This window comes from Argopecten irradians, chromosome 3 (genome assembly GCF_041381155.1).
Source record: "Argopecten irradians isolate NY chromosome 3, Ai_NY, whole genome shotgun sequence".
Taxonomy (NCBI): Eukaryota; Metazoa; Mollusca; class Bivalvia; order Pectinida; family Pectinidae; genus Argopecten; species Argopecten irradians.
Genome location: NC_091136.1, coordinates 54,858,045 through 54,872,717, shown reverse-complemented (window position 1 = coordinate 54,872,717; position 14,673 = coordinate 54,858,045). Strand labels below are relative to the sequence as shown.

The window sequence follows — 14,673 nt, the reverse complement described above, 5'->3', positions numbered from 1 at the left end:
CTCCCAGTGTCAACACAGTACACTGATCCCATTTTATACAGCTCCAGAATATACATGTGCCAGGTTTTGGAGGTTGAAGTCTAACTTGAAGAACCAACCAATAGTAAGTCCTATGACAACTGTCTCGTACAGATTTCTGGTGTCCCAAAGGTAGATGGATGATGTTAGGTTATGGGAAACCGTTTGGTAACAGTAAAACATACCCAGATGTAATAATCAGCAACTCTTATTCCATCATTAAACATCTGACTTATAATCATTAAGATAAACAATTATTTTGTCTCTTCTTAACTAGTTAGAAAGTATATGGGAGACAACTCTAATTAATGGCTTAACTTTGTATAAACAGAGTACAAGGACAAAATTCTTCTAATATATGCAATCAATGTACAACTTATTTGAGTCGTGTATGAAACAAAATTAAGTAATGTGACAGTAATGTGAGGGGCAGCAGAAGCGGTAATCTATCATTAAGTTCCATACCAAACATCAGACTGTTGGTTGGTGACCTTGGTACACCATTATCTCTAATAGTGACCAACTGTCCAGTTCGACTGACATAGAAGACTTCTACAAGACTTAGTACAGAGTTCCATTGACTTAGTACATGAGCAGTGCATACACAAGTACTTCCGTAGATGTAGGATTCGATAGTAGGACAGTGTGACTTTTTGGTAGATGATGTTTCATCTTACCTACATGATGAACCAAACTGAAGTTCTAGTATATACAATTTTGTGAATTGGACATTCGAAATATTGAGTAGGATGTCCACACAAACGACAAACAACAGATTACAGGTCATAGTTATTGATTTTATTGACTGAACAGATGAGAACTAGCCATGCAGTGATACAGACTGCAAATGATACAAGCCAGCTTGTTCCTTATTTAACATAACTCTGAATGTGAGGCACAGACTCTGTGCTGCCTTGTTCCCTACCCATCGATCACCCTCACAAACCATACATAACTTGTACTACGGAAAATCTAACAATTCAAAATGATGAATGTGTGAAAGGAGCAAGGCAACACGAGGGTTGTAACGCCGACGTTAAAATGTGAGGAAGGTTGTACAGTACAACCCAGTGATGACTATTGACATATTGCTAGTTCTTATTCTGGAAAAGCAATAATTACAACCAAATTTTTCTCATTGATGTACATGGTAAAAATTTATTGTAAAGTAAAACGGTCCTCTGCAGTGACTTTATCCTAGTATAATTATCTTAACAGAAAGTGCACACACAAAAAAAAATCAACACATCACTTTTGGCATAATTCAATGTTTTTGAAACTGTATTAAACTGTGTCATATGACCTGTTTAAGACCACTTACTCCACTTTGAAAACATTTTTCAACATTACTTTTGAAGAATTGAACCAGGAAATGATGAAATATATACTAAAATAGCTAATGACAATAGCCTGTGCCTCACACATGTATGCCAATAACATATGCATTGTTGTGTTAAAAGGAATACTCAACTAAAATGGTAACAGCTATTAATGATACACAGTTACCCATACCTCATACGTTCTGCCTTTCTGTCAATTATGTACATACCTCTTGTATCACAACGACATTCATGAGTTACATTTAGCGAAAAAATGGATGGATATATAGTTTATCTGCCAGTGGAATGCTGACTTTCATTTTAAAACTCTTTAGATTTTTTTCACATAATTGCTTTCTCCCGACAGCTGATGAAAATATTTTTGTAATCTATACAAGAATATGAAGAACAGACAAACCAATATTTGGGAAAAAATGAAGAGAAATATGTCATCATAATAGCTCTCATAGTGCACTATAAAACATGACTATTTCATTCTTTTCCTGTAATACTATATACATCACCAATTTACAAATTAATATGCAAACATAAATATATTGAAGGATTCATATAAATATCATCCAAGAAATTATTGGCAAAACAAAGATGCTGTACTTTCTGGACTTTCATCCAAACAGTATTTTTGTTTAAAATCTTAAATTTCTGAAACGATTGTGTTTCAGCCACATTCACATTGACACCTCAATCAAGCACATTAACTTACCACTAATACCCAGCACATTTCTGGACTGTCACAGCACTGATTACACAAGGTACAATTATTTATAAAAAAAAAAAAAAAAATTATAATATTCTACAGAGTTTTACCCAAAATATTAAATCAGTTATGTTTTTGACTTACACATACACAAAAAAGAACAATATATTAAATGGTATTTAGACATCCAAATAGAAATATCACCTAAGGAGTGTAAACCATTAAAGCTTCAATTTAACACTGCTATGAAAGGAATTCAAAAGGAAGTTAAATATATAATGACCAGGAAAATAAATAATCCTACATAATGATCATGGAAATCTTCTCTTTCTAAATTTAGCTATTTGTTGCAGGGTATCGTGTTTATCTGATCACAGTACATTATTTTGATCCTCTATCACCCACACCAACCCTTCACGACCCCCCAACTTACACCTCTATAATTAATCAATATCTCATGATATGACAGATTATGATGGTCTGTGTGTTGCACTTACAAAACAAATGTTTCATATTTGTCCTCTTCTGCAGTTTGTAACATCCCACCATAATTTACTGAAAGACGTATAGTTGGTCTTCTTTCAAATGTCATCAAACGATGGCAATGATGAGTAAATTAGAAATACATATATCGATTTCTGTATTGGAAATTACAAATTGTGTGTTCCGGTGACTTAGAAAGCCTCTCCAGTTAACAACAGCCACCACCAGAGGGTTTGACTGGGGTGCTGGGGTTTATTTTCACATTGGTTTTGTTATCAGCGGCAGCTGTTACTGGACCCATCCTGTTCTTTATCTCTGCTGCCATGGTCATGAAAGCCTGTTCAACGTTTGTAGCGTTTTTAGCACTGGTTTCTAAGAAAGGAATTCCTAACTGGTCTGCATATTCCTGAGAAGAAACAAACAAATAAAGTGAGGACCACTGATTTCAGCACAGTAAATCGTTACATGAGAGGTTATCAATTTTAACAGGATTCAGATTAATTTTGCTATATTCCTTATACTGTTTTAAAAGCTACTATTGATTTTGTACTTAGCATACTATGCCTATGCACTATAATAATAAATGTGGTAAAACTTGTTTATACATATCATGCGCACATTTTTAAAGTCATTTTTGTCACTAAATACATAGAAAGGAATACATTATGTATGACAAGTGTATTTACGTAATTTGACTGGTCGAGAAAAGCTAAATAAATGTAAGAAGCACCACTCTCCTGTTCCAAGGCTGTTAACATTGCCTATTAAGCATTTATTCCATATTATTGAGTTCCTGAAGTTGGTAGAAAGTCATCATTTGATTTTACAAAATCTCTTTTTTTTCAACCCCCACAGCAATGTAGAATTTAAACTGCATAAGATAATCATGAAAACAGCTGGCTGGATTCTAATAGCAGGAAGTAATGTTTACTTCGAAAATTCACATTAATGTTCAGTCAGGCAAAATCTTGTTTGGTCCGGCTTACTAACCGGCCCGAATATTATTATCCGGCCATTTTTTTCAACTTTCGCAATGTCTGTTTGAGTATGATAGCTTATATAAAACAATAGCTTTCCTTGACATAACGAGATTAAACTTTTGAGTATGATAGCTTAAATATAAACCAATAGCTTTCCTTGATATAATAAGATTGAACTTTTGAGTATGATAGCTTATATAAAACAATAGCTTTCCTTGATATAATAAGTAATAAGCTTATATAAAACAATAGCTTTCCTTGACATAAAGAGATTAAACTTTTAAGTATGATAGCTTAAATATAAACCAATAGCTTTCCTTGATATAATAAGATTAAACTTTTGAGTATGATAGATTATTTCATATGTGTAATAAGTCTTACCTTCGCTGTAGTGTAATCAACCACTTTCTTCATTTCCAAGTCTGATTTGTTTCCTACCAATAATTTGTTTACATTTTCACTAGCATATCTGTCAATTTCATGTAGCCACTGCTTCACATTGTTAAATGATTCCTGAAATTGAGGAAATAATTATGTAACTGAGATCACCAAAGAGATTTTTTTACATGAAATGAAAACTAAAAAGACTCAGTTCCACTCCTAAACCAAACATTATTTGAAGTATAAACACCACTTATCTTATTAGAAGTCAATTTTGAGATTTTTTTTCTAATATGTACACTTTCAACTAAATGCATGCTGTGTCTAAAACTTGGAGCATGGCATTACTGCCGTTCTATCATAAGATTGCACGATTGTGTTACAGTACTAGTGTATCGACTCACTGTAGTAGATTACATCGCTACATGTTACAGGTGAAGTGCCTATGTAACACGCATTGTGATTGGCTGAGTTGATCTAACAAGAGGCCCATGGGCCTTAACGGTCATCTGACTATTAGTACAATACAACATAATCGTTTAAAGATTTTAGCCTATTTGACCACTGTGACCTTGATTGAAGGTCAAGGTAATTCATTTGAATAAACTTGGTAGTCCTTCATCCCAGCATGCTACATGCCCAATATCAGTACCCTGGGCCTTCTGGTTCTTAAGAAGAATTCATTTAAAGATTTTAGCCTATTTGACCCCTGTGACCTTGAATGAAGATCAAGGTCATTCATTTGGACAAACTTGGTAGCCCTTCATCCCAGCATGCCACAGGCCTAATATCAGGTCTCTAGGCCTCATAGTTATTCACAAGAATTTGTTTAAATGATTTTAGCCTATTTGACCCCTGTGACCTTGAATGAAGGTCAAGGTCATTTATTTGAACAAACTTGGTAGCCCTTCATCCCAGCATCCTACAGGCCAAATATCAGTACCCTGGGCCTTCTGGTTCTTGAGAAGAAGTCGTTTAAAGATTTTAGCCTTTTTGACCCCCGTGACCTTGAATGAAGGTTAAGGTCATTCATTTGAACAAACTTGGTAGCCCTTCATCCAAGCATGTCACAGTCCCAATATCAGTACCCTGGGCCTTCTGGTTCTTGAGAAGAAGTCGTTTAAAGATTTTAGCCTATTTGACCCTCGTGACCTTGAATGAAGGTCAAGGTCATTTATTTGAACAAACTTGGTAGCCCTTCATCCCAGCATCCTACAGGGCAAATATCAGTACCCTGGGCCTTCTGGTTCTTGAGAAGAAGTTGTTTAAAGATTTTAGCCTTTTTGACCCTCGTGACCTTGAATGAAGGTCAAGGTCATTTATTTGAACAAACTTGGTAGCCCTTCATCCCAGCATGCCACAGGCCTAATATCAGGTCTCTAGGCCTCTTAGTTATTCACAAGCAGTTGTTTAAAGGATTTTAGCCTATTTGACCCCTGTGACCTTGAATGAAGGTCAAGGTCATTTATTCGAACAAACTTGGTAGCCCTTCATCCAAGCATGTCACAGTCCCAATATCAGTACCCTGGGCCTTCTGGTTCTTGAGAAGAAGTCGTTTAAAGATTTTAGCCTATTTGACCCTCGTGACCTTGAATGAAGGTCAAGGTCAGTTATTTGAACAAACTTGGTAGCCCTTCATCCAAGCATCCCACAGGGCAAATATCAGTACCCTGGGCTTTCTGGTTCTTGAGAAGAAGTTGTTTAAAGATTTTAGCCTTTTCGACCCTCGTGACCTTGAATGAAGGTCAAGGTCAGTTATTTGAACAAACTTGGTAGCCCTTCATCCCAGCATCCTACAGGGCAAATATCAGTACCCTGGGCCTTCTGGTTCTTGAGAAGAAGTTGTTTAAAGATTTTAGCCTATTTGACCCTCGTGACCTTGAATGAAGGTCAAGGTCAGTTATTTGAACAAACTTGGTAGCCCTTCATCCCAGCATGCCACAGGCCTAATATCAGTTCTCTAGGCCTCTTAGTTATTCACAAGAAGTTGTTTAAAGGATTTTAGCCTATTTGACCAGTGTGACCTTGAATGAAGGTCAAGGTCATTTATTTGAACAAACTTGGTAGCCCTTCATCCCAGCATCCTACAGGGCAAATATCAGTACCCTGGGCCTTCTGGTTCTTGAGAAGAAGTTGTTTAAAGATTTTAGCCTTTTTGACCCCTGTGACCTTGATTGAAGGTCAAGGTCATTCATTTGAACAAACTTGGTAGCCCTTCATCCAAGCATGTCACAGGCCCAATATCAGTACCCTGGGCCTTCTGGTTCTTGAGAAGAAGTTATTTAAAGGATTTTAGCCTATTTGACCCCTGTGACCTTGAATGAAGGTCAAGGTCATTTATTTGAACAAACTTGGTAGCCCTTCATCCCAGCATCCTACAGGGCAAATATCAGTACCCTGGGCCTTCTGGTTCTTGAGAAGAAGTTGTTTAAAGATTTTAGCCTATTTGACCCTCATGACCTTGAATGAAGGTCAAGGTCATTTATTTGAACAAACTTGGTAGCCCTTCATCCCAGCATGCCACAGGCCTAATATCAGGTCTCTAGGCCTCTTAGTTATTCACAAGAAGTTGTTTAAAGAATTTTAGCCTATTTGACCCTCGTGACCTTGAATGAAGGTCAAGGTCATTTATTCGAACAAACTTGGTAGCCCTTCATCCCAGCATCCTACAGGGCAAATATCAGTACCCTGGGCCTTCTGGTTCTTGAGAAGAAGTTGTTTAAAGATTTTAGCCTATTTGACCCTCGTGACCTTGAATGAAGGTCAAGGTCATTTATTTGAACAAACTTGGTAGCCCTTCATCCAAGCATGTCACAGGCCCAATATCAGTACCCTGGGCCTTCTGGTTCTTGAGAAGAAGTTATTTAAAGGATTTTAGCCTATTTGACCCCTGTGACCTTGAATGAAGGTCAAGGTCATTTATTTGAACAAACTTGGTAGCCCTTCATCCCAGCATCCTACAGGGCAAATATCAGTACCCTGGGCCTTCTGGTTCTTGAGAAGAAGTTGTTTAAAGATTTTAGCCTATTTGACCCTCGTGACCTTGAATGAGGTCCAAGTCTTTTAATTTGGTACAAACTAGTACCTTCATCCCATGCAATGCCACATGCCCTTAATATCAGTCTCTAGAGCCTCTATTATTATTCACAAAAGTTTGTTAAAGATTTTAGCCTATTTGGTCACCCCTGCAGACCTTGAATGAAGCGATCAAGGTCATTTATTCGAACAAACTGGTAGCCCTCTCATCCCAGGCATCCTACAGCAAATATCATACCCAGGGCCTTCGGGTTCTGGAGAAGAAGTTTGTATAAAAATTTTAGCCTTTTTTGAACCCTAGTGACCTTGAATGAAGGATCCTTTAGGTCATTCCCCTTTGAACAAACTCAGTTGGTACCCTCCATCCCACAACCTGACACGCCAAATATGAGTACCCTGGCCTTCTGGTTCTTGAGAAGAAGTCGTTTGAATAAAAGTTTACGCACGGCGCACGCGGACGGCGGACGGCGCACGACGACGGACGGTGCATGATGACAATAGGTCATCCTGACCCTTCGGGTCAGATGACCTAAAAATAGAAGAGAAAAACGTGTGTGCACAGTAAAGCTGTTTTTTTAGCCTGCCATGCTTGGTCTCATTTAACTTCTTCACTGACCTTTGTTGGTGTCATGATAGACCGAACACGTGGAAGCAGAGAACCATGCTGTTCCTCGCACAACTTTGCGATGTTTCCGACAGGTGGATTTACAAACGTCGGCCGCTTTAGATATATTTCCATAGGACACCCCATGCCATCATTGTACATTTTCACTACCCTTTCGCGTACTTTTAGATCGGTTCGTGGCTTTGACATGTCGACATATGATCGGTTGAGGACTGCTTCTAATTTTGGCTGTGATCGGTTGCACCACTTCTAATTTTGGCGCAATTTTAGCGAGAGATTAAAATAGTAACGTAACGTTACACATGTGCAAACACACATGTAACTTACCGGTAACTTATAATATGCACGCGTTGGCAGCTTGGCGATCGACGATTTTTAGTACTTCCACACTTTTTTATTCAGTATAAAGTTCAAATTCAGAGTTAAATTGACATTTTAAATATACCTTACCATAATTATGAAACTGAACAGTTGTTTTAGCAGATACTTTCTTCTTGACCTTCATATTTATTCATTAACGGTACCAGTATTATCATGTTTAAATCAATATTATGTATTCTTCTACAGCTAGTATAACATGATTGTGTGTTATCTCTTTCCATGTTTGATTTTTTTTTCAATCATCTTATTTATATATTTACAACAGCTATTTCAGGAAACTCTGTCAGTCAAGTTCGTCACATGTGCTAGGTGTACTACGGAAAAAAACACCCAACAGTCATGTATATTACAGCGCGAATTCTATATATCAGCGTTATTTATTTTTACAGCGTAATACTTCTATTTTACAAATATTAATTTTTCAGATGTTTATCTATGAACATTTGTAATTGTTTCGACGTACTTACAACGTCCCGATTGCACAAATAGGTTGCATTGTGTAACGTTTATTTATATACACACTTCAGCCAATCACAATGCGTGTTACATAGACACTTCACCTGTACCATGTAGCGATATAATCTACTACAGTGAGTCGATACACTAGTACTGTAACACAATCGTGCAATCTTATGATAGAACGGCAGTAAGACCAGAATACAACGCAGCAGAAACAGAAAAATAGAATGAAATCTGAATTTCCAAAATCAAAATATATAAACCATATTATAAAGACTTTAATATCAATTATTTCAAGAACATTTAACTGATGTCAGAGGAAATTAAACAACCTGTAAAAACATACCTGGTCTGTTACGTCGTAAACTACTATAATGCCATGGGCACCTCGGTAGTAGCTAGATGTAATTGTTCGGAATCTTTCTTGACCTGCAGTGTCCCACTATACAACAAAATAAATGAAAAATACGAGATAACATAAAAGATTTTTTTAATTGCTTTCTCTCATTCTTTATAACTGAATCAATTGATACCAAATATTGGCATTTAGTATTGCAGTCCAACCCAACACATTGTGAGGGTGACTAATTAATATTTTCTCTCATTTGGCACCAGAATTGTCTTGGAACACTATTGACAAATTTGTTTGGCTTTTTCAATCCAAAACTTTTCAGTATACAAATTTCACTTGTAAAGTAAAAATAAAATGTTCAGAGACATATTTATCATACTTACAATTTGTAACTTGATTGTTTTCCCATCTAGTTCTATTGTTCGTATTTTCTGAAACAGACACAAGACATTATAAAAAGTCCAGTTTTAACCTGACCCTTCAACTGGTTCAACAATTTATATCAAATTAAATTATATTTCTTTAACTCTGGTCATAACATTTTCATAGAGGATTTAATTCAAGTTTTAGAAATCAGCTTATAATGACAAATATATTCTATGTACCATCATCATGAAATACACCTCAGTTTATCGTGCTGTTATTACAAAAGCAAAAATTCTCAATATTTTGTGTATTAAGATATTCTGGACCCAGTTTCATGAACATTCCATAAATCTAAGGAACCCCTTAACTTAAAATTCTTCAAAGAAAAGCATTACAGATTTTAAGGAAGGCTCATTATCTTAAGGTTTTCCTTAAGTTTTGTAATGCTTTTCTATGGGGAAATTTCGGTTAAGGAATTTCTTAAAATTAAGGTATTTTGATGAAACTGGGCTCTGGTACTTACAAAGTCTACACCAATTGTACTGATGTAACTTTCTGTGTAGGTATCATCCTGTAAAAACAACATGGAAAAATTAATCAGTAATTGGTCAAACACACACAATATTCACATAGTGTATAACAAGGCTTTTTCTAACCCTATGTTTCAATCTTTCTTTTTCAATGTTATAGTAACTATACATATAAAGATTTATAATAGTGAGTGTGACATAAATTGCCACAAAGGCTTTGATATATTTTTGTCAGCACTTGTATTATGCATTACAGATTTAAGATCATACTAAAAACAAAGAAATGTAATATATGATAATGTTACACATAAGATCAATTCATTCTGTGACATTTTAAAATTGACTTCAGTATACATACGTAGCTGCAACCGAAAAACAATTTATTTTTTAAGTTTTGAAATGTAATAAGATTATTTTGTAATATTTTAAGCCCGAAAGAATCATTGAATTATCTAGAATAATTGATTTGTTTTAAAATGTTTATACATACAGCAAATCTTAAAAGTAAACAGGATTTTCCAACACCTGAATCTCCAATCAGCAGAAGTTTGAACAAGTAGTCACTGAAATAGATTAAAAACATTCAGCAAAATGTTTCATAAGAACATTATGTTCATAACAATATTCATTGCTGCCTCAAAATATGATATGAATATTTATGATAATATTGTAATACATCTAGGTATTACACCAGAAACTAATATGGTATCTATTTAAAGATGAGCAATTACTTTACAAAGGCACATACAACTTATAAAACTTTACATTTGTTAGTTACAAATGTCTTTCTTTTCTTTACAAACAGCAGCCTCTCTATATAGATAGTACATCGTATGTTCTCATCATTTTAGCAAAGTACTGAAATTCTTTCTTTTCATCATACTATGTATTGATTGCACTTACAGGTTTTGCGAATACGAATACTCTGATGAAGGATAAATTCCCATTTCTTCTTATTCATAAGCACATTCAGGAGATTCCCAATATATTCTAAATCATTCCATGCACATTATTAAACACTATCTAAAACTGTGAGTTAACTATGAGATGCTATCTGATGACATGGCAAGCAGATTCATGACACATAACTTAAATATAGAACGTAAGAATCTATATACAGTCAAACTCGATTAAGGGACCACGAGAAAACTTCGAGTTATCCGAGTGTTCAAATTAAGCAAGTTTTTAAGTCAACTGTCAATCTCTTCACTTAGTATACATACATGTACTAGTTCCTAGTCGTAAACAAGGGAGGTGTCAAAATTGTATATTTACTGTGGAAAGCTTATATTGAAATCCTTGGGGAATGGAAAATATTTTAAAAATTATTCAGATTTCAATATAAACCAAGGAAAAAACCGATGGAATTGAGTGAACATGGATTAAGCAGTATTTCAATATTGAATATACCTGTAACAGATTTCAATTTATAATAAACTTTATTTATTTTACATCGATTGAGAAACAAGTTATATAACTTATGTAAGTCACTCTCAATGGCCCGGATGTAAGCGTGCGAGGGGTCTTAGTGTGGGAGGAAACCAGAGTGCCCCGAGAAAATCCACGTGACCGGGCAGGTGACCTCTAACCTTTTCACATCCGTGCCAGGGATCAAACCCTGGCCGGCTAGGTGAAAGGCGAGCGGCTTAACCACTACACCACCTGACCACCCATTAATATATAAGTTATAACTATAAAACTGAAATATATATCCAAAATATTGATTTAATAAAATCGCAACAAATCATTCACTGATGATTGTTGATACTATAATATAACTAAGGACAATTGCTGGACATCAGGTATTTCCATGTGGTTATGTAGTTGAAAGCGGCTTTTGAAATGCCGTTATACGGCAGATTTTTTTCTTTTTTTAAAATCTGCATTTTCGACGATCTATTACTCACAAAAAAATCTCACTTTGTAGTATACGAACATTTTATGTAGGATTTTTGAAATTCGGACCAAACATTTTTTTTAACAAAGATAAAGAAGGTATTCGTCAAAGTTATTCGTATTAAGTTAAGTTCTGGTATTATCCGAGTTCGTATCAACCAAGTTTGACTGTATAACTAGGAGTAATTTTAACCATGCTATGAATAGCCAGGATACTGAAAAAAGCACCAGTTCCACAACCATAATCACAAAATCATCGAGTAATCACTTGTATCATCATTATTTGTGCCTCAAAAGACATCAGAGATCCACAACAATTAAGATGGCAACAAGCTTGAGAATTTGAGAACCCAGGGATCTGATGCAGTTAGTGGTAAAAGTAAATAAAAGGCCACAGTAGAATGATGAAAGAGTCAGCTGTTTACTTTCATGGAAATATTTGCATGCACATATATGGAAGCTAAATGAGGGAATAAGTACAAGTTTATGGGAATTGTGATGGTTCTAAGAACTATCCTGAAATACAGAATTTGTCATGCAAGCCTGGTGTAATTTTGTATTTAGTGTCGTCATTAGTTCCAGACATTCAATCTGTTAGCTGGGTAATTCAACCAAATTCTTAATCAATGAAGCAGTAGAACCTGGAATTTTTGCTAAAGATCTGATGAAGTACGAGTGGAAAGTTTAATAGTCAGACCAGAATTTGGACCTGGGAACCTCTAACACTAGCCAATTTATCATGAGCTACATGTACCTAGTCGCTGACAATGGCGAGGGTTTTGAGATCCCAAAACGATGTGGGTAAAGTACAATTTAGTCCCACCATTCGTTAATTATGACGTCATCATTTGATGTGAATTTCGCGACGTCACAATCATCATTGTTTTGGGATCTCAAAACTGCTGTATTGTTGTACTGCTATATCCTACATGATTCACTTAAAAATTACATGATGTATATAAAAGACATGGAAAATAATACTGTCTTGACAGTTATTTATTTAATGGTTAAAAACTCAAAAAGTTCTGGAATGCTACGTAAAAGTCAGGTGTAGACTACCTAAAGTCCTTATGTTTACCATCTTTAATACGAATTGTAGAAAAATGTGAGGGTCGATAGGCCTATATACGATTAATCAGCTTGAAAAGAATGTGAAATCAACAAACGTAATTAGGGGGTGTCAACTGTCTGTTGCTCTATGTCCATTGGGTAAGCCTATGATTAACTGGACTGGAGTATATATATATAAAATAAAAGTAAACTTATAATTATCAAAGAGTGTATGTTTAAATCAGTTATTTTTCTGCCAACAACTGATTCTCTTTCAAAAATGTCAAAGGTCTATTTTATAAACGATCTCGAGTGTCTGGTCATGAAGTCACAAGTTATGAACACGTCAAGACTTGGTAGTAGTGTGGCTATTTACATATATAAAGAGACAACTAAAGTTGATTTTAAGCACGCATGTTGAAACAAATAATGAATTTATGTGAAAAATACTCGATTATAAGGCGAATACGAATAGAATACACATGCGATGCACTGACAGCTGAGGTGGAAAGTATGACGGAGTCGCCATTGGCAATCGTACGTGGTGACGTATCAATTTTCCTTGTCAATATTTGTACGATTTTCTTATACTTACTACTCGGGATTCATTGTGGACATACTATAGTGACCGAGAATGTATGTGAGAACGATCAGAATCCCTTGTATGCGATGAAACGAAGAGAAATTAGCACCCTATCGAGATAGGCTTTGAACCAAAATGGCTTCCTTCTTCCGATTTTTGCGACTGCTCAGTGATGGGTGGGCATATTTTGCATATGACGTCATTGCCCAACGTGGCATCACGAGATCTCGACTTCCGGTTTGAGTTAGTTTGCGAAATCAGTGTTTTTTCTCAAATCATAGCACACAAAAGATGAAAATAAATAAGCTATTGATGAGAAACGCATTGTTTATTTAAATATAAGTAATTATCAATATTAGGCAGGGCCAAATTTCCTACAGCCTCTTGTAGATTTGCAACAGAGAAACCCATAGTTTATCAAACCTTTTTTTTATTAAGAGTATGTTTCTGACTATTCACAAAATGTCACTGTTTTTTCTTTTAAAATTAACCTTATAGGCCTAGCTTGCGAAAGTTAGAATTAATCAGCACAGAGAATTTCTATCGTGTATCTGGTGTATGATCGGGACATACACGTACGCGTATGATATATATTCAATATAAAATTATAATTAATTTTTATTTTTTTCCATACTATATATATCCGACTTTCTGATTGGCAGATCCTTTTTCTTCGTATACTATGAAGAAAAAAATCCGAGAATGGCGCGAAAACCCGACGTTATCATGACGTCACAATAAAGACGTCGACGTTGCGTAATGATTTATTAAAAATAATCTATTGGAAAATCAATGGAATCGTATGTTTAAACATATTTTATATCATCGAATAGTCTGAAAAAATAATTATAATTAAGCATTGATGTCACTATTTTTTAACTTCATCGGCGAATTAAATTTTGTTTGCAAACTGTGTGAATCCGCGTAGCGGATTCTCACAAAAGTTTGCAAACAAAATTTATTTCATAACCCGATGAAGTTAAAAAATAGTGACGTCAATTAAATATAATTATTTATTTGTTTTCTTATTAAATCACACTTTCTGATTGGTAGATACTAGTCCGAAAATGGCGCAATTATATTATTTTAGTAAGAATGAATGTACGTGTGTCCTAATGAGAGCCGCACAACTCTATGTCCTAACTTTACTCCCTTCTATGAAGTTCTCTATGTACGTGTGTCCTAATGAGAGCCGCACAACTCTATGTCCTAACTATACTCCCTTCTATGAAGTTCTCTATGTACGTGTGTCCTAATGAGAGCCGCACAACTCTATGTCCTAACTATACTCCCTTCTATGAAGTTCTCTATGTACGTGTGTCCTAATGAGAGCCGCACAACTCTATGTCCTAACTATACTCCCTTCTATGAAGTTCTCTATGTACGTGTGTCCTAATGAGAGCCGCACAACTCTATGTCCTAACTATACTCCCTTCTATGAAGTTCTCTATGTACGTGTGTCCTAATGAGAGCCGCACAACTCTATGTCCTAACTA

General features: G+C 35.5%; 1 protein-coding gene across 1 annotated transcript; it reads right to left on the bottom strand.

Moving 5' to 3' along the window:
• Window positions 1-794: 794 nt before the first annotated feature.
• On the bottom strand, window positions 795-13,365 carry LOC138319120 (ras-related protein Rab-1A). Its single transcript, XM_069262051.1, has 7 exons — window positions 13,190-13,365; window positions 10,139-10,211; window positions 9,642-9,689; window positions 9,136-9,183; window positions 8,747-8,842; window positions 3,900-4,031; window positions 795-2,944 (listed from the first exon to the last, which is right to left on the bottom strand). Exons 1-7 carry the CDS (start codon window positions 13,210-13,212, stop codon window positions 2,747-2,749), a joined length of 618 nt encoding a protein of 205 aa, XP_069118152.1. The 5' UTR covers window positions 13,213-13,365; the 3' UTR covers window positions 795-2,746.
• Window positions 13,366-14,673: the final 1,308 nt, after the last annotated feature.

Excerpts from the sequence above, each read along its gene's own strand:
- LOC138319120 (XM_069262051.1), bottom strand. The coding sequence starts at position 13,212 with ATGTCCACAATGAATCCCGAGTA. Across the intron at positions 9,690-10,138 it reads GTTTACTTTTAAGATTTGCT|GATGATACCTACACAGAAAG; the intron begins GTATGTATAAAC and ends TTGTTTTTACAG. Across the intron at positions 2,945-3,899 it reads TTGATTACACTACAGCGAAG|GAATATGCAGACCAGTTAGG; the intron begins GTAAGACTTATT and ends GTTTCTTCTCAG.